General features: G+C 36.7%; 2 protein-coding genes and 1 long non-coding RNA gene across 3 annotated transcripts in view; 2 read left to right on the top strand and 1 right to left on the bottom strand.

Moving 5' to 3' along the window:
* The window catches only part of LOC106880661 (GATOR complex protein WDR59), a 126048-nt gene extending 124844 nt beyond the window's left edge, over positions 1-1204 (bottom strand). Inside the window, exon 1 of the mRNA XM_052974485.1 lies at positions 981-1204. Within this exon, the coding sequence (XP_052830445.1) occupies positions 981-1034 (54 nt within the window). The 5' untranslated portion in view covers positions 1035-1204. The remainder of the gene's footprint in view (positions 1-980) is intronic.
* Positions 1205-1371: 167 nt separating this feature from the next.
* Positions 1372-3993, top strand: LOC106880663 (ATP-dependent RNA helicase DDX1). The gene has a single exon (XM_014930712.2). It carries the CDS (start codon positions 1478-1480, stop codon positions 3671-3673), a length of 2196 nt encoding a protein of 731 aa, XP_014786198.1. The 5' UTR covers positions 1372-1477; the 3' UTR covers positions 3674-3993.
* A 1210-nt stretch (positions 3994-5203) lies between these two features.
* The window catches only part of LOC128247043 (uncharacterized), a 20461-nt gene continuing 5366 nt past the window's right edge, over positions 5204-20298 (top strand). The window contains exon 1 of the long non-coding RNA XR_008263474.1: positions 5204-5380. This is a non-coding gene — a long non-coding RNA (uncharacterized LOC128247043). The remainder of the gene's footprint in view (positions 5381-20298) is intronic.

The raw sequence follows: 20298 nt of genomic DNA, 5'->3' as shown, positions 1-20298 counted from the left end.
ATATATATACATGTATACATATATAATACGCACATTTAAAATATCAAGGTTTGGATCAGATTAGTGATGAAGGCTTTTACTTCAAATGGATCTTAACATTAGTTCAGTAAAAGAAAATTGTATGAAACAAACATTAACAGTTTATTCAAAACCTTAAATAAAGTTGTCATCTACATTATTACTACGTACAATTGCCAAGTTATGCCAATTGTACCCCCTGTGAATTGATGGGGGTCACTGAAGCAGACATAGTTCGGCACCACACAAGCAACAAAGGTCATGGCATTAGCCATACTGGCTTATTATATTAACAACAATGTAATATGATAATTAATTACACTTGTAGTTAGTTGTTACATGTCTAACAGATATAGATTGGGGAGTCGTATCTTTCAGGTAACCCGAACTATTGACATATTTCTCCTCACATAACAACAGTGAAATGTAAATACCAGATGTTAGTGAGTAATTGGTGTTGCATAGCCTCAAGGCAGTCACGATGCAACAGACCTATGATGAAAAGCCATGGAGCCTTTATTATCCTGTCATTTTAAAAGTATAATGTATCAGAACTATACCTAACTTGTCTTCTTTCTATTTTGAAAGTCAAGGGGGAGTGATTTGAGAGAGCCTTGGCTGCTATTTCTAGCAACCGTACAGATGTTCCCTCTTAGATTCGTATTAGTGCGGGCAGTAATAAGAGCATAAATGGAGTTAACTATTTCATTAACAAATAAACACAAGATAAAACATTTGTTATATTGCAACTGTACTGATTTTACATGAATGTTCTTCAAATAAACCTTCTGAGTTGAACATACATTTTGATGTATACAGACATTATCCTATCGATGTAAACATACATAAATACGTGCTAGCTAAACATGAAGATGTATAAATATTTAAAAGATGATGTGAATGGAAGACAAATGATACTGCAGACAAAATATTAAACGAAATATTTCATGTTTTTAACAAACCTGAAGATCTTTAAGATCTTTGACATTTTGTTCAATACTCCACCTAATAGACATAGTTGCCCTCCAACTTTATCAACAACAACAATTTAACATTACTAAGTCTCCGATTATTACACGACGTGTCATTCCAGTAAAGCCAATTCCTTCATATTATACATTGTGAAGAACATAACGCTTTCATGTTTGGGACAACGTTAGTAATTGGGATATTAATAGGGCACTGAATTAATGTCAAAGGTCATTTCTCGTATGATTTTAAATAAAAAATAAGTTAAATATTCTAAAATAAAACTATATAAAAATAGAAGGAAGTGTTATATTGAGAAGAGACTCCAATAGTTTCGTTCAGAAAAATATTTCGGTAAGCATGTGAAAATATATTCTGTGCGTGACTATTGTGCACGTCGAATTTTTATCGTCTTCCTGTTCAGACATTGTGGTTTGTCTGAGTCGTGTGAACGTTATCATTGTAGTTGATACATTGATATTATTGCATCATGACTGCTTTCGAAGAGATGGGAGTAATGCCTGAACTAGGCAAGGCTGTTGAAGAGATGGACTGGATGTTACCGACAGACGTGCAAGCCGAAGCCATCCCAATGATTCTTGGAGGAGGAGATGTGCTGATGGCGGCCGAGACTGGAAGCGGCAAGACTGGAGCCTTCTGTTTACCCATCATACAGATTGTCCAAGAGTCTTTGAAAGATCAAGCTGAAGGTAAAGGTAAAGGCAAAACTATAGTAAAAAGTGCTGATGTATCAAAAAATTGGAAAATGAACGTCTTCGACCGGAGCGATGCCATGGCTATTGACCCCGAGGGTCATTTATGTCAGGCTAGAGACCCCTCTGGCTGGCACGGGGTTCGCTCCAACAAAGCTGTTTTGGGCAAGAGTGGACGTTATTTTTATGAAGCCACTGTAACAGACGAGGGCCTTTGTCGTGTGGGTTGGTCGACAAACAAAGCTACCCTTGATCTTGGTACTGATAAAAATGGATTTGGGTTTGGTGGCACCGGCAAGAAATCTCATAACAGACAGTTTGATTCATATGGGGAATCTTTTGGTATTAACGATGTTATTGGGTGTTACTTAGATCTGGAGAAAGGACTGATTAAATGGTCGAAAAATGGGATTGATCTTGGTAAAGCTTATGATATTCCAGGTCAAATAAGAAATGAGAAATTCTTTGCAGCTCTTGTTTTGAAAAATGCAGAAATGGATATAAATTTTGGTGAAAATGCTTTTAAATATCCACCAGATAAAAGTTGGACCTCTTTGTTTAAAGCACCGAAAGATGCTATTTTTGTTTCCAAGATAGAGTCTGGTGGAAATACCCACAAACCTGCACCTAATGCACCCCAAGCTATCATTATTGAGCCTTCAAGGGAATTAGCTGAACAAACTTTTTCCCAAATTTGTAAGTTCAAAAAACATTTAGCAGAGCCTAACATCCGAGAACTTTTAATTATTGGAGGTGTTAGTTCAAAAGAACAATGTGATAAGTTGGAGCAAGGAATTGATATTGTCGTAGGAACGCCAGGTCGTATGGACGACTTGATTTCAACTGGGAAGCTAGCTTTACATCAAGTGCGTTTCTTTGTGCTTGATGAAGCTGATGGTCTGCTCTCTCAAGGCTATGGAGATTTAATCAACCGTCTGCATCAACAGATTCCAAAAGTAACTAATGATGGAAATCGTTTACAAATGGTCGTCTGTTCTGCTACTTTGCATTCATTTGATGTGAAGAAAATGGCCGAGAGAATCATGTATTTCCCCACCTGGATTGATTTAAAGGGTCAAGATTCTGTCCCTGAGACTGTGCACCATGTTGTGTGTGAGATTGATCCAACTGTTGATACTCAGTGGAAAACTCTGAAACACCATGTTCAAACTGATGGTGTTCATTATAAAGATAATCACAGCAATCTATTTTCTCCTGAGATGATGTCTGAAGCTGTGAAAATCCTCAAAGGAGAATACACTATAAATGCCATTGATGAGCATAATATAGATCATGGACTGATTTTCTGCCGAACAAAGTTGGATTGTGATAACATGGAGAAATACTTAATGGAACGGGGAAGAGGTAAATATTCCTGTGTTTGTCTTCACAGTGATCGAAAACCTCCTGAGCGTAAGGCTAATCTACAAAAATTTAAAGACAGGAAGGTTCGATTTCTCATTTGTACTGATGTAGCTGCTCGAGGTATTGATGTAACTGGTCTACCTTTTGTCATCAATGTTACTCTACCTGATGAAAAACAGAACTACATTCACCGTATTGGTCGTGTTGGTCGTGCTGAAAGGATGGGTTTGGCCGTTTCACTGGTTGCAGTGAAAAAGGAGAAAGTCTGGTACCATTCCAACTGTTCAACTCGTGGTAAAGGATGCTATAACACCAATTTGACTGACAGAGGTGGCTGTTGTATTTGGTATGATGAACCTAAACTGTTGAATGATATTCAAGAACATTTGGACATCACAATTGATAAAGTGCAACCTGACATGAAAATTCCAATCTTTGAATTTGATGGTAAAGTCACTTATGGACAGAAGCGCAAAAATACAGGGTCAATGTACAGAGGTCATGTTGCTCAGTTGGCTCCAACAGTTTCTGAATTGGCAATATTGGAGAAACGAGCACAAACCTCTTTTATTGACTTGAAATATAACAGGAAATTTGCAAGTCGATGAATGAAGAATTTCTGGAGAAAGAAGTTGCAACGTGCATTTTGTTCAACTACTGAAAAGAAACTGAATTGATAACCCAATAACTAAACAGGCATTTCCAAAAAAAACTTTTATGTTTTAGTTTTCTCACAATTTTGTTTTCATATAAGTGATGTGAGCTTTATTTGACATTTTTTTCTTTTTTGACTTTTTATTTCCACCTTGACCGGTGGAATAACTCTGAAAAAAATGTTTGTCTTTTGAAATTGTCTTGAAGAAAAGAAAAAAAAAAAAGAAATTGCTTTCTTTTTTTAATTATAAATAAAATGGCAAGTAAAATTTCATTGGTTGTTCTGTTGTTTTGAGATCTAACAGTGAAGTTTTTAGAACATTATACTTTAAAGATATAAGGATGTTTTAGTATCCATGTTTGAGTTACCTCTGTGAAGAAGAAGAAAGGATATTGCTGACAGCCATGTGTTACGCCTGTGAAAATGTCACTGAACTAAACAAAATATCCATTTTACTTCAGATAACATTCAAATGATTTGTAACACAAAATAAAAGTTTAGTCCCCTGTTTAAATATCATTAATGACTTCTAATTTAGACATTAAATTTGTTATATTTTCTTTGTGGCAAAGTGTCTGATAGAAACGTTAATATATTTACATTTCATCACCTACATCACCAAAATGTAATTCTTGCAGTTCCATTCTACCTAGCTGTGAATAGATATCTGTGTGGTTAAGAAGTTTGCTTCACAATCACAAGGTTCTAAGTTTGAACTTCGTTGCAACTTGAGCTAGTAACTTCTTCCGTCATCTTGGATTGACTAAAATCTTGTCAGTGAAATTATAGAGGGGGAAATATTGTGGAAGCTTGTCAAATGAACAATGTGTGTGATTCCAAGGCTCAGTGTTGTTACATGTAGTATGCTGATTTGACCTGAGAATTATGCTAAATGTACAAGTGTCCCTGGAATGCTTAGTTACTGGCACTATTATACAATAACATAGCTTTAGTTAAATTATACATAAAATAATGACAGTTATTGAGCTGTTGTTTATTGCATGTCAAACATTTACAAACGTGAGAAAGAATGATTCACCCCTACAGCCCAGGTTTTGTTACCCACCTCACCAGAAGTGCCCTTTCTGCCATCTAGTTCAATAACTAATCTGCAGTAAAAGTGCTTGTCTATAGTTCATTTTTTACAAGCTCATAAGCAATACCCTATAATAGATAGGTAGTTCTATTAGTTAAGCAACTGGAATATTTCTTTTGGAAATCAATGAGAAACTTCATAACAAATGTACTATAGAGAAGTGTAGTTCAATATAAGCATTGGAAACATTTTATATTTGATGAGTATTTTATTAACTTATGCTCTATTTCAGACTTTCTATAGTTACAGCTTTTAGAAGCACTCTCTTGAACTTGACAAGAGTTACTTTGGTTAAATTGACTGTCATATCAGGTAAATAGATATTGTATCATTGAATATTCTGGAGTCCAGTCACTGCTTCCTCACAGTGTCTCAATGATAATCATTGTTGTTCAATACTTTATATTTACAGAGTGTGAAATAGAAATGCCCAAACATGGATACTTACCCAAAATATTGTCAAAGGAATATGGAAATAGAAAATAGCACCATTTTTGAAAAACTTTGAGCTGATTATTCTAAAGATTGAGATTAACAATACTGTAATCTTCACTAAAGATAAAGGTAGTGTATAGTTCCTTATAGTTTACCTCCGATATATTAGTATTAATTTTATTGACCCTCAAGGGATAGACGACAGTTGCATTCACTGTAATTTGAGTTCAAGAAAGTGAGGTAAGGAGCTGGTTAGTGAGGACTCTTATGAACTGTTCTGCTCTGTCACAGTATGTATATTCAAGCCTATTGTTGATCATGATATGCTGTATGGCTGAATCAATAAGGTAACCAACAATCAATCACTGTACTGTATCTTTAGCAACAATGTTTCACTCTCAGATAACTCAGTGCAATCTGCCTTACTGTAAAAGGTTACTGCACTAAAAATATCAAGTGTTTTGTCTATTTGTTGTGTTGAATTCAATTAGTGCCAGCACATGGCCTAGTGGTTAGGATGTTATACTCAGGATTGCAAAGTTGTGGTTTTAATTTCTGGACCAGGTTGTGCTTTTGTGTTCTTGGGCAAAATATTTATGTTGCTCTAGTTCACTCAGCTGTAAATGAGTAACCCTGCTATGGCCAGGCATCCCATTGAGGGAGGATGTTATGGTCTCAGTTGCTTATACATTATGGAAACCAGTTAACCATCCCTGTGAATCTACAGACTCAGGACAGTAATGTCCAAGGGTCGATGATGAGTTCAGTTCCTGTGGTTATTACTTGAAGATTGATGATATTCACCAAGCTGGCTTGCCCCAGGTAAACTATATGAAGATAGTATTCAGTTGTAGCCTTATAATCTATGCAACTCGCCAATGTAAAGATGGACAATAAGCCATTGTTGTTTATTTCCAGGTCAACCCTGATCAAGAAACCCTATTAATATTTTATTTTTGTGTATAATGTCAGACTAAGAGAGTAAGGAATTTAAACTAACTCAGCTGCTAAGCATTTCCCTCCTTGGTATTAATAGGTATTGGATGTTGTGTTCCCTGTTTCTTTAAGGAAGAAAACCCACCCAACATTTTATTCCTTCATTTAGGCCCAAGCAGCCATTCATATATTTGGGAAGGCCTCACAAATACACCATAGATCTGCTTAAATAAAGTACCTAGTTTGGTAAATAGAATATATTCGGTTTACTTTATTGTCCAGTTTCTTGTGTTTTCTAACAGTGAAGGTAGATACCATGATAGTTTGTTTAGCCCTAGGTCAGTCATGATCTACTATACTTATGATTAACGATGTTACTGCTATGATCACTTTTTTCATATAGTATGCATCTTTGGATATATTGTCCAAAGTGTCTTTCCTTTTTTAAGATGGTAGTGAATGATATGAGTGGGATCTGGTTGCTGTTTCTAGCAGGTCAAACACTTGGACAGAGGCTTACTATGTAGTTTCAGCCAGTGTATGATAGATTTGATTTCAAAAAATTTATTACTGGCTGGTAACACAGGAAACTGATTATTTTGGAATTTTTTTTTTTATCTGTACTTGGGTTAGCTAAATGACCAACTGAAGAATGATATTATAATGTTCTGGTATGTTGTCAGTATGCCTTTTGGTATTTATTTGTAACTGGTTTGATCAGTCATTTATAGTATTGTCCAGTTGAAATAATTGAATTATGTCCCTTGACAAACTCCGGCGAAAAGCTGACCATCATGGAGAAAGGTTATCAAGTCATGTCATAACCATGAACATTCAAAGTTGTGACGACTAACTGCAGGTAATGTCTCCATGGAGTTAGAAATTCAACACTTAGGATTGTGTTCAGTAGTTAGTTGTGATGTATGTGGCTTGTTATGGGCTAGTGAACATTGTTTTGGTTGGTTAATAATTTGCTGTGGTTTATGACAACTGAAAAATGGCAGGCCCATATACAGAACTAGCGAGGACCAAGACTTGCTGTATTGCTGGTAAAATCATCAACATCATTGTTTTATCGCTGTTTGCCTTGCTAGCATAAGTTGTTGCCTGTCACCTAGATGGGTTGAAGGACCACTCTTGGCTTGGTTTCTATGGCTTGATGCCCTTCCTAACACCAGCCACTTTACAGAGTGTATTGGGTGCATTTTATTTTGTTTATTTTATGGCACTAAAATTAAAGGATGAGAGTCATGGATAAATGGTGAAAGTGAATGATGTATGTTGATACCAAATAGCCAATGGGGAGTATAGATAGGGTATATGGAGTACATGCAGGTCTGATGAAGTCCTTTATGTATATATTGTAAAATGGTGAGAGAGAGCTAAGGTGATAAGGATAAAAGAGGGAGGAGTATAGCATTATAGAGAGGGTGAAATAGGTGCCATGGCATTCCTAGTATTGAGAATTATTTTGACCAAATATTGTTGGTTTTAGCCCCAATGGAGACCCATAATGAAAGAAATTCCAAACACGACTATCCTATTTTTTCCCTAAGCACTGTGCATCAGAGACCAAAACATAGTTTTTTTATTGGTAGGGTGTGATTTGAAGGAGATTGGCTGCTATTCTAGTTGCCATGTAGAAGCTTCCCTCATTGGCTGAACCAAAGGGTATATTAGTGACTGGACTGTACAATTAAGTATTTCTTTGGTTGTATCTTCTATGTATTGTGTAAATGATAAAGATGTGCTGTATGACTTAAGTTGGTAGTTTCTAGCTTAGATGCTAACTAGTGCAGAAATTATTGTTTTAATCTGACTCATCAGCATATTAAAATGTTTTTGTGAAGCAAGTCTTCTAGAGTGTGTATCTATGACCTAGATGTAATAAGCAGCTACATGTTACGTAATATTGGTTTCGAATTTTGGCACAGTTACGTAGGAGTGGCTAAGTTGATTGCATTAACTCCAGTGCTCAATCAGTCCTTATTTTATCAACCCCAAAAGGATGAAAGACAAAGTCAGCCTCAACGGAATTTGAACTCGGAACATAAAGATGGACGAAATACTGCTAAACATTTTGTCCAGTGTACTGTTGATTTTGTCAGCTCACTGCTTTATATATGTTGTGTAATATTAGACAGTGTATACATCTTTATTGTTATTTTACCTGAAGTCAGCCCTCATTAAACAAATTTGTTGTTGAAGTTATTTTAATCATGACCATCCAAACTTTTGTGCAGACCTGTTTTAATAGCTAAGTCTGAGGAGAGCGAAGAAGAAGAAGAGAGAGAGAGCAATACCCATGATCCTTTTCAGGGCCTCTGTGATTAATGGGAAGAAATTATCCTCAGATCAGAGACCTGCTCTAAATACTTGCAGCAAAGACTCCACTGAAGGTACCCAATGTGCCAGGTGGTGAGTTTAAACCAGTCTATGATAATGAATCTAGTGTTTTATGAACATGCATTCATCTGAAAGAAGTTGTTCTACAATGATAAAACACAGCAGCAATTAACATATTCACAACAGAATGCGTTAAGACATGACAATTCATTATGATTAAGTCTCTCCTCAAAGAACAAAAACGGTTCCTTTGACAGGCTTCTTTTCAGCTTTCATCTACCAAATTTTACTCACAAGGTTATAGTAGAAGATATTTCCCCAAGGATTTCGTATGTTGGATTTGAACTCAATGTAATAGTGAAACAAACTTCTTAACCTGCACCAATATTATACCTATGACTACATTATCCTGTGTCTTTCCGTTTTGAAAATGTTAAGATTCGAAGGGGGTTTGGTTGCTATTTCTAATGGTTTGAGTGATCACCGTAGAGACTTTATTTTTGACTCTATCATCTTGTACCAAATGTCAAACGTAATTTTTGAAGAGTAATGAAATTCTGAAGAAAACTATAAATCATGATGACACAGAGTTATCTACCTTTAAATAGCGCGTACATCGAAAGTTTTTTTTATTTTTAGAACAAAATTAAGAAAACTGAAGCCTTCTTAATGTTTTTAATTATTCTGACATTTCTAAAATTTGCATTCATTCAATTGTTGAACTGATTTTTTAAATTTTGATTGAACTATTCAAGCTTTGACACTTTTAGAGCTTCCACGTGTGTGATAATGCAAACATACTGAAATACCATATCACAGCTTTAAAGATATATAAAACATAAAAATAAAATTAATCCTTAAATTGTCCCCGACCCCTGCGATAGACATTGTGTGTCATAATATCACTGGAAGACCGACAAGAGGTTCAATTCTTGGAGCTTCTTTACAAGATCATTGTACAATTTTATCCAGCTTTCTTCATATATCCAATCATCACAATCATTATTCAATTTCCTAATCAAGTTATTTCCAGTAAATGTGTATTTGTAAGATTTCTCCAGAGTTATTTCTAACATTCTCGTGACCATATTTCCAATGAAGTATGCTCCCCTCTATGCTTCTATTCATTTTAATAACAATTAACGATTTGGTTGCATTTAGCAAAATAACTTATGTGTATCTCCATTCTTTTACTTGTTTCAGTCATTTGACTGCAGCCATGCTGGAGCACTGCCTTCAGTCGAACAAATCTTTGTAAGCCTAGTACTTATTCTATCGGTCTCTTTTGCCGAACCACTAAGTTATGAGGATGTAAACATACCAACATCAGTTGTCAAACAATGATGGGGTGACAAACACAGACACACACAAATATATACATATGTATATATGTACAACAGGCTTCATTCAGTTTCCATCTATTAAATCCACTCACAAGGCTTTGGTCGGACCCTGGAACCATGTAGTTGGGAAGCAAGCTTCTTATCACACAGCCACTCCTGCACCTGTTGATATTTATTTTTTTATCTTTTTCTTGCTTCAGTCATTGGACTGTGGCCACGCTGGGGCACTTCCTTGAAGGGCTTTAGTCGAACAAATTGACTCCCAATACTTACTTTTTAAAGCCTGGTACTTATTTTACTGATCTCTTTCGCAAAACTCCAAAGCTAGACATGTTTGTCTTGGAAGTCTGGAAATGAACAACATTGCTTATATGATGATGATGCTCATTTACAACCATCACATGATGTCTAGGCAAGGACACACACACACACAAACACGTATATATTTATGAATATGACAGGCTTTTTTCAGTTTATACCTACCAAATCTACTCATAAGGATTTGGTCAGCTTGGGGCTATACTAGAAGACACTTGCCTAAGGAACTGCAAAGTTGGACTGAATCTAAGACCACATGTTTGCAAAGCAGGCTTAACTTCAGAGCCATACCTGCCCTATAGCCTTCATTACCTGATATATTAGTTTTAACTTCTGCTAGTTGCTTGGATGCCTCTAGGTGGGTGTTCAACCCACCTAGATGCAGCCAAAATTTCCTCAAACCATATCCTACCATCTTGAAAAGACACATCAGATAATATAATTCAAGGTACTGTATTCCTGAAAGTAAATGGGGTTAGCCATGGTGTGAATGCATTTGATTGTAGGTTTGCTGGGCCAGGGCTCACTTGTAATTGATTATTATTTAGTTAACAGCAGTGTTACCAAATTAAATATCTTTACTTGATACCACATTATTCCTAAATAGTTATTAAATGTTTCCAACAGTTCCTGTTATCTGTCTATATCTTTATTGTCTTTTGTTACTATATTAACAAGTCTTTTGTTACCATATTAACAAGCTGGTTTGACTTGATATTGGACAACCAACTGAAGATACAGTGACCCACTTGTTCTGTCACTGCTACTGTATTATATTTATGGCCAGGAAATTTAATGCTAAGTCCTCCTAACCTTAATTAGTGACCATCACTTGTATAACTGTCCTCAGAGATTGACATGTATTTCTTTGACATAGTTTTGAGTTCAATTTCTACAGTGGAAAAACTTACCTGTAAAATGCCATTGTCTGATCCAAGAGGAAGAAGAATTTCTTTCTAATTTGCTTTATACTCCAGAGTTGTAAAGATTCATATTAAAAAAAAAAAAATCTTTAATACTGTGTCCTTTACTAGCAAAGGCATAGATATAGCTCTATAGACACAGGCAAAAACTGTGTGCCCATTTTGCAGTACTTTGGGCAAATGTCATCTGCTATAGCCCAGAGCTGCAATAAATGTAATTAAGTGTCACCATCATAGAAGTGGTGTCATTTGTTTCCAATTGTTCATGAAAACATGTCTGGCCAGGGAGAAACATTACCTTGCTTGGAAACAAGACGGGCATCTGGCTGTAGAAAAGCTGCCTTAATGAATTCTGACCTGTGCAAGCATGAAAAAGTGAATGATGATAATGATAATGATGATGATCAATTCTGCTCTTTAGTCTTCTAATGTGATGATTAAGTTCAATGGTCTGTGTTTCCTTTGTTGATCCTATTAAGGACTCCTACTAAGTTGTATTTCTTTGTTCCTGCATACTAGTCTCAAACGTTAAAATTTCTGAATATCCAAATAGTTACTCTGGGGTGGATAGGGTTGAGAATTGTAGGTGTTAGACTTATTGCATCAAACTGTTTAACACCATCACCTGGTCTTTGGGTACTATAGCAGTATCTACTCTGTTGCAAGCATTAGTCAGGTCTCTGATCAGAAGGTAACTTACTGCCACCAATCTCAGCACTCAGAGAAGGTCATCAAGACAATTCTCGTGTATATCATAATCAGACCAAAGACTATAATTCAAGGTAGCGCTTATAGCAGGCCAGTGATTTACACTCAGTGTGTAAAGAACATAACAAATGAAGTAATATGGTCACTCACTAACACAGCATTTGGTTAAACAAAGAAAGCCATGGAATAATTGTACAAAGAGTTCATAAGCTACTATGGTTTGTGACACCCTTTTATGGCTGTTTGGGCCCTTAATATTTCTGTTGCAAATTAAAGGAAGTTGTGAACCCACAAAAGTGGTGCTTTCTATGCAGACATATCAGAGTTTTCTACACACTTGAACAAGGCTAAAAATTTACATGATTAAATGCAAGAGGAACTTCATGGTTATAATCTACCCTAATACACTTGATCCCTGAAACTACAATCCCACCATATTCCTGACTATGGTGTATCAGTAGCATAGTGGACACTATCTTGACTAATTATTATTTGTTATTAGCACTGTACTTTCTCTAAAGATGGGGTCTTGGAATTCCCTGTGTGAAGACCCTTTAACTAGTTAGGTCTTGTCTGACATATACAGAATTACTCTTTTACTTGTTTCAGTCATTTGACTGCAGCCATGCTGGAGCACCGCCTTAGTCGAGCAAATCGACCCCAGGACTTATTCTGTGTAAGCCTAGTACTTATTCTATCGGTCACTTATGCTGAACCGTTATGTTACGGGGACATAAACACACCAGCATCGGTTGTCAAGCAATGTTGGGGGACAAACACAGACACACAAACATATCCACACACACATATATATATATATATATACATATATATGACGAGTTTCTTTCAGTTTCCATCTACCAAATCCACTCACAAGGCTTTGGTTGGCCCAAGGCTATAGCAGAAGACACTTGCCCAAGGTGCCACGCAGTGGGACTGAACCCAGAACCATGTGGTTTGTAAGCAAGCTACTTACCACACCACAAGATGAAGATATTGCAAGTAAGAGGTACCAACTGTTTTAAATAACCAATATTACAACAAACTTAATTTAATTTATCCAAACAAACACAGGATAAATAGCAAGAATATGTTTTACAACACTGAGGCCCAAATACAGTTAACCATTATCTCCACTAAAACTCATGGAATTGAGACAACTAATTACTAACATCACCTTGATTCTATTATGCCAATACCAGAATCACTACATCTATGTCTATATTCTAGCAGCAGTCTGGACATAAAGAATGAGTGCACTGATTATTCATGGGACAACCACCCCATACCTTTGAAGTGAGCAGCTTTAGACTTAGTTTTTCGTATTATCTTAAGTAACTGTGACAGTAGACGTTTTGAGAGCTGTAGAAAGCCACTAATATGATATCTGTGAGATGTAGAGATGTAATTTTGGCTTAAATATCAGACTTCTTGTTCCCTGGATTGTAGGCATTGTCTTGCATCCTTAGGTGACAATTTGGAGTTTGTAGATATTGTTATTTACAACTCATCATCATCCTCATCAATATTTCAACATATGATTTTTGTCCTGAGAGGAGTTAGCTGGGTCAGCCACAAGGTATCACTAGTCACTCAGTCTTTCACCTTCTCTTTTTTGAGGCTTAACATTCTGAGATCAAGTGCCACTATTTCTCACATTTTCTTTGGTCCATCTATTCCATCAGTAGCCTCTAATATTAGCATGTATGCCACATTTTTACTGAGACCTCGATTGTAGGTATGGCTGTGAGGTTAAAAAGCTTGTTTTCAACCAGATGGCTTTTGGTTCAGTCCCTCTCTGGCATCTTGGTCAAGCATCTTCTACTGTGGCTCCACATCGACCAAATATCTTGTGAGTGAATACATACACACAATGTATATGTGCATGTGTTCGTGTGTGTGTGTTTACATTCTGTATGCTTCACATGACCAACTGGACTACAAGTTTTAAAATTTGCTGGCATTTCCTAGCTCTGGGCTTTCAGAACCATTTTGATTAAGAGATTCTTTACTTGAAAAACAGACAGGTTTGTTTTTGAGGTAGAGCATCATACTGTAAAACAATGCCTCAATAATATTCATCTAACCCATCCTAGTATGGAAAGACAGGCATAAAACGAAAGAATGAATGTGCCTCATCCTTCACTCGCATAACATATCCTTACCAGTGTAGTTATTTCCCTTGCACACTTCAACAACTACTTTTAAAACTCAGCCTGCCTTACAATTCACTTGTTTGTTTATTTTTTTTCATTTGTCTTTTGTTCCAAATAACTTTGCACTGGCAACAGGTCATAATCATTTCATTTCTCTCAAACTTCCTCAGATCTTTCACATTCAATGGCCATATCTCACTATTTATATGTATGCTTCACAATGAAAGAAATCCTTTGTTCTGACACAAAGCTATTGTTCAGCTATTTTCATTGCAACCATCTCAATACTATATTATCCAGGTGTCACAGATGATCACCTGTGTATCTTGTGAGCAGCTTGAAGTACATTGATCTTCTAAATATAGAGATGTAATTCAGTATATTGATCTAGCTTCTACTGATTACTTCATTTCATAAGTATTATTATGTATTAATTACTCTTGAACATCTGAAATTCTGCTCTGTCAGCCTGAAAAACATTCCGCTATTCCTGTTGTACCCATTTTCCTTTCTTTTTTATTCTCCTTATTTTCTTATTGGGTTACTCATAAGAAGAAGGGCAGAAATGCCTTTCAGGGCCTATGAAACTGCTTGGTGTAAAGAAGGAAGTTGAATTGAAGACTTGGCCTGAATACTTGCAATGCAGTAGACTCCATTAAAAAACATCCAGGGGCCTGCTTGTAGTGTAAATTTAGCACTAGGTTCAGTCTAGCACCTAGAACACTTAGTACATAGTATTAGTACATTCCAACCAATTCCCTTTCTAGATATCAAGCAAGGCCACTTTCCAGGTGGCACTGGGATTTTGTGTTCTATGTTGTTAACTTTTAGACTATAGATCATTCTTCCAAGTTTAAATCATTTTCTGTAAATCTTTGATAGATCCTACAACGAGACACCAAATCATAATTTTTTATGTTTTTTTATTTATTTGTTTATTTTTTAAAAATTTTGGAAAGGGCGTTGCCCATGATTTTTTTTTTTTTTTCTGAGTCTCTGAGACTAGATAGGAGAAAAAAAAGTGGGTAAAACACTGCAACTCATGGGGTATCCTCAGATTGGAAACCTGTCCTGAAATCTTGCAACAGAGTGGATTCCCCAAAAGGTACCCAAGGCCCATGAGGTGGTTTTAGAATAGAGCAACAGATTAAGTTCATCATCCAAGAATAAGAATGGTCCCACCAATTGGCTAACATTTAGTTTCCCACTGCTAGATTTTACTCTCAAGGCTTTGGTCAACTGAGGGAGGGTTGTGGTGGAACACATTTGCTCAGATACTGTGTAGTGATATTGAGGATAATAGCAGTGTGAATTTCTTTACATAGCCATGTATAAGGGTTTACAAAGACAACTCATGGACTCTTGTGCTGCATCCCCAATAAATTCTGTATCTGGTGGTATAAATGATGCAGAGACATATTAAATGCACCCTAATTTCAACAGTAGATATCCAGGAAAAAAGGTTTTAGTGCATTAAAGCCTGTAATATAAGCCCATACAATAAGTTTATTATTATTATTATTATTGTTATTTCGTTTATTAACCGGCCAATCACTAATTTGTACCATTTACAGCTGTGAAAATGATAAGGTAATATCTGCAATTTGGACAGAACAAATACCATCATCATCATCAACATTTAATGTCCATTTTTCCATGTTGGCATGGGTTGGATGGCTTGACAGGAACCAGCAATTCCTGGGGTCACACCAGATTCCATAGTCTGTTTTAGCATGGTTTCTCCAGCTGGATGCCCTTCCTAATGTCAACCAGTGCACAGACTACTGGATGCTTTTTATGTGGCATCATAGTTTTAGGATATCAGCTCTGTTGTGGTGGGCATGTCTTTTTGAGTATAGCACCTTAGTTTTAGGATTTCAATTCTCATGTGGTGTGCAAGTCTTCTCGAGTACAGCAATGCGCTACATATCTTGGTCCTCTGTCATCTCCTTCATAAGATTCAGTGTTTTGAGATCAACCTTCAGTACTTCATCCCATGTCTTCCTGGGTCTCCCTTTTCTACAACTTCCCTCCACTTAAAGTGATCAGAACTTCTTAGCGCAACTGTCCTCATCCATCTGCATTACATGACCAAACCAATGCAGTCTCCTCTCTTGCACACTGCATCTAATTCCTCTTATGCCTCTTCATATACTAGCACTTTGTTGTACATGCACACTGACATCCAGTAGAGAACGTCCAGTAGAGCATACCGGCTTCATTCTTCTCCAGCTTTTACATGTCCTCCCCATTCACGGCCCACGTCTCACTACCATATAGTATCACAGCTCATGCACATGCATCATACAATCTTCCCTTCACTCAAAGAAAGACCTTTGGTTGCCAAAAGAGGTAAAAGCTTCTGAACTTCCTCCACCCTATTCTTATTCTAGCAATTACACTTTCTGTACAGCCTCCTCACTGCTAATTAGGTCACCCAGGTAGCTGAAATTATCCACCAGAGAGCCACTGGGACATTTAACAAAATCAGTTTCCCATGTATTTGTGTTCTTTATGGCTTCCATACATCTTCCACGTACAAACACTACTTTTTCTGTTAACCTTCCTGCTATTCCACAACACCTCTTGTGTGTCCATTACTTGCACTGAGTACACCAAACAGAATTTCTGCTTACACCCTTCCTACATATTGAGCAGGGTCATTTACGAGAAGGGTGAAGGGTCCTGTCTGATATTCTACTTAGTAGGACCTTGGTCTTTGCTAAGTTTACTTAAAAACCCTTTGACTCCCTAGTATTTTTATTCTAAAGCATTACTTTATTAATTTATGTACATCAGCAAACAACACACATATACACCACCTCTACCATCATCATCATCATTTATTTTATGAGCCATTTTTTTCCATGTTGGCATGGATTGGAAAGGACTTATGCAGCTGTAAAACGAAATCTGTAACTACATAGCCATATCTACTCACACACACATACATTCTGAGGAATGCAATTGTATCCATGTATTTTTGTGTTGACACCATTCAGTAAGTGGTGATGAGGTTTGTTTTATAACTTGGTAGCTTATATGAAGTCATGGAATAAGTACCTCACTTGAAAAGCAAATTAGGTTGAGGAGTTGTGGTTGTGTGGTTAAGATGTTTGTTTCCCAACCACATGGTTCAGCTCTACTGCATGGCACCTTGAGCAAGCGTTTTCTCCTATAGCTTCAGGCTGACAAAAACCTTGTGGATGAATTTGGTAGATGGAAAATGAAAGGAGCCTGTTATATCTATATATTCTTTTCTACTCTAAGCCAAGGCCCAAAATTTTGGGGGAGGGGGTGCCAGTCGATTAGATCGACCCCAGTGTGCAACTGGTACTTAATTTATCGACCCTGAAAGGATGAAAGGTAAAGTGGACCTCGGTGGAATTTGAACTCAGAACGTAAAGACAGACGAAATACCGCTAAACATTTTGCCTGGCATGCTAACGTTTTTGCCAGCACGCCGCCTTCTGTCGTATATATACATACTCACATACACACATGCATTCATACGAGTGTGTGTTTGTATTTCCTTGTCTTAACATCACATAATTGTTATAAATGAATGTCATTCATTTTGAATATTCTAAGGAAACATGTCTGGCCATGAGGTAATATTACTAGGTAAGGGTTGACGACAGGAAATACATCTGTCCATAGAAAATCTTCCTCGATAAACTCCATCCAATCCAAGCAAGCATGGGAAAATGGACAATAAAATGATTATGTATCAGGAAGGACATCCACGTATAGGCTATTAATCTGACAAGACTTATCCAGCCATAAATGATGATGATGATGACGACGCTATATGATAGGGTTTCCATCTATGAAATTCCTGTCATAAAGCATTGGTCAATCCAAAGCTGTATAGAAGACATTTGCCCAAGATGTTGTACAGCTGGACTGAACCCAGAAACACAGGTTTGCAGGATGAACTTCTTAACCACATGGCCATGCCTGTGCCCTGTATAAGTTTTGGGTTCAGATCATGGTCTTAGTCTAATAAGTGAAGCCAGTAAAATGGCTATGTGGTTAAGAAGTTTGCTCCACAGCTATGTGGTATTGGGTTCAATCCAATGCCTAGCACATTCAGCAAGAATCTTCTACTTTAGTGTCAGGTTGACCGAAGCCATATGAGTGAAATTTGGTAAATGGAAGTGTGTGGTAACCTACTTCTGTTATAGGATGGAAGATTTGATCCATAATCATCATCATTTAATGTCTGTTTTCCAAGCTGGCATAGGTCGGATGATTTGATAGGAGCTGGCAAGCTATAGGACTGTGTTAAATTCCATCACCCACTTGAATGTCATGTCTTGGACCTTGGGTGTCCTTAGCAGGGTCCACTTTGTTGCAGGCATTTGAGGAAGGTCTCTGATCTGAGAACAACTTCCTCCTACCATTCTGAGAGGCCCTGAAGAGCATCATTGGTGTACCCCTCCTTCATAGATTAATCAATTAAAAAGCTATAAAATTTTCTTTTCTACTTACAACAATGGAAGATCTACAGTCATAATAATGACTGATGCATAACTTGAACTCAGAACTTTGTGTTTAGCTGTCAGATAATTTAACTTCACAATCACAGTTTTGTGGTTATATAAGCTGTTTTCAGACCATTCCAGTCAACAAAATAAGGCCATTCTCTTCACAAAAGTTGGACTGTATCTCTGTTGTGTCTGACATAAAATAGGAAGAAGTTGAAAGATGTTTTTGATAATTTTAATATTTCACACACAAACGTTCTGATTGGTTAATACCAAAAATTGGTTTAGAAAGTAAACAGCTGAATCACTGATGGTCCTGTTGCTGCACCACCTCCACCACCACCACCACTACTAACACTGAATGTAGTTGCACAGCCCTTGGAGGGTCAGCAAAGTTCACGGACGCTACCAAGTCCTCTTGACTAAAGCTTTGGGAAAAATGAAATGACCACTACAGTATCTGACATTTACCACCACCACTACTACTACTAATAATAATAATAATCCTCTGCCTCTTCCCTGTATATAGACTGAACCATCCATCACACCCCCAATGTTCAGGCATCATTGTGACAAGCTCATGCCATTACCACCATTTCAGACATTACATTCACTATTACCACTGTCATCGCAACCACCACCACCACCACCACCACCACCACTGCATCAAATACCATCACCACAACCATGACCACATCAAATACAACCACTACCACTACCACATCAGATGCCTCCATCACCATACATTTATGTTATGATTCCTGCCCCAGTCTAGATATTTCTGTAAAACAGTAATTTCATTCTTGCTGACTAAACAGTAGGCTGTGTTAGGAGGGTGAGGTATTGGGTAGAGGGGTATTGCTGCTGATAGTTGGGCTTTGTATTGGACCCCACCCTTATCATGAGTGGCACCAACTTGTTGGGCTAGTCCTACTAGTTGAAGGACTAATTGTCTGATTAGACCAACATACCTTCATGGCAGATGTTTAAGCAAGTTCTTCTAAAGAGCCATAGAACATCAGGTACTGGACTCTCAGTGCCATCCAACACAAAATTTTCAGTACCTCTAACATTGGCTACCCTGATGAAAAATAAGCAACTCTTAGTGTTTTCCACTATCATTCATTTAAGTTATCACATCTATTAGTGTTTTTGCAATAAAACATATATATGTATATATATATATATATATATATATATATATAAAGGCGGTCACTGTTAATCGAAAATTTAACTTCATTAACCATTAATCTGTTAACCAAAAAAGTTAACTTCAATAACTGTTAATCAGTTAATTCTTTAAAAATGTAAAGGAAGTTATTGATAAACCGTTAACGTTAATTTTTATTACAAAAAAAAAACAAAAATCAGTTTTTGCACTAAAACCACCTAAAAATACCTTTAAAAAGTGCCAAAACTTATAACAATTGAAGTTAACGGAAGTTATCTCAAGTTGACTTGAGTTAATAGAAGTTAAATGTAACGGAAGTTAATTAGTCCGATAATGATTTCCAAAGTTAACTTAAAAGTTAAATCGTTAACGAAAATGTTAACTTCTTAACTTCGTTAATTAACAAGTAACAGATTAATGGTTTGGTGCCCAGGTTTGTGTGTGTGTATATATATATATATATATATATATATATATATACTCTTTACTCTTTTTACTCTTTTACTTGTTTCAGTCATTTGACTGTGGCTATGCTGGAGCACCGCCTTTAGTTGAGTAAATTGACCCCAGGACTTATTCTTTGTAAGTTTAGTACTTATTCTATCCGTCTCTTTGCCGAACCGCTAAGTTACGGGGACGTAAACACACCAGCATCA

This window comes from Octopus bimaculoides, chromosome 1 (genome assembly GCF_001194135.2).
Source record: "Octopus bimaculoides isolate UCB-OBI-ISO-001 chromosome 1, ASM119413v2, whole genome shotgun sequence".
NCBI classification, from domain to species: domain Eukaryota; kingdom Metazoa; phylum Mollusca; class Cephalopoda; order Octopoda; family Octopodidae; genus Octopus; species Octopus bimaculoides.
Note: the sequence above shows the minus strand (reverse complement) of the source record. Positions and strands in the feature narration are given on the sequence as shown.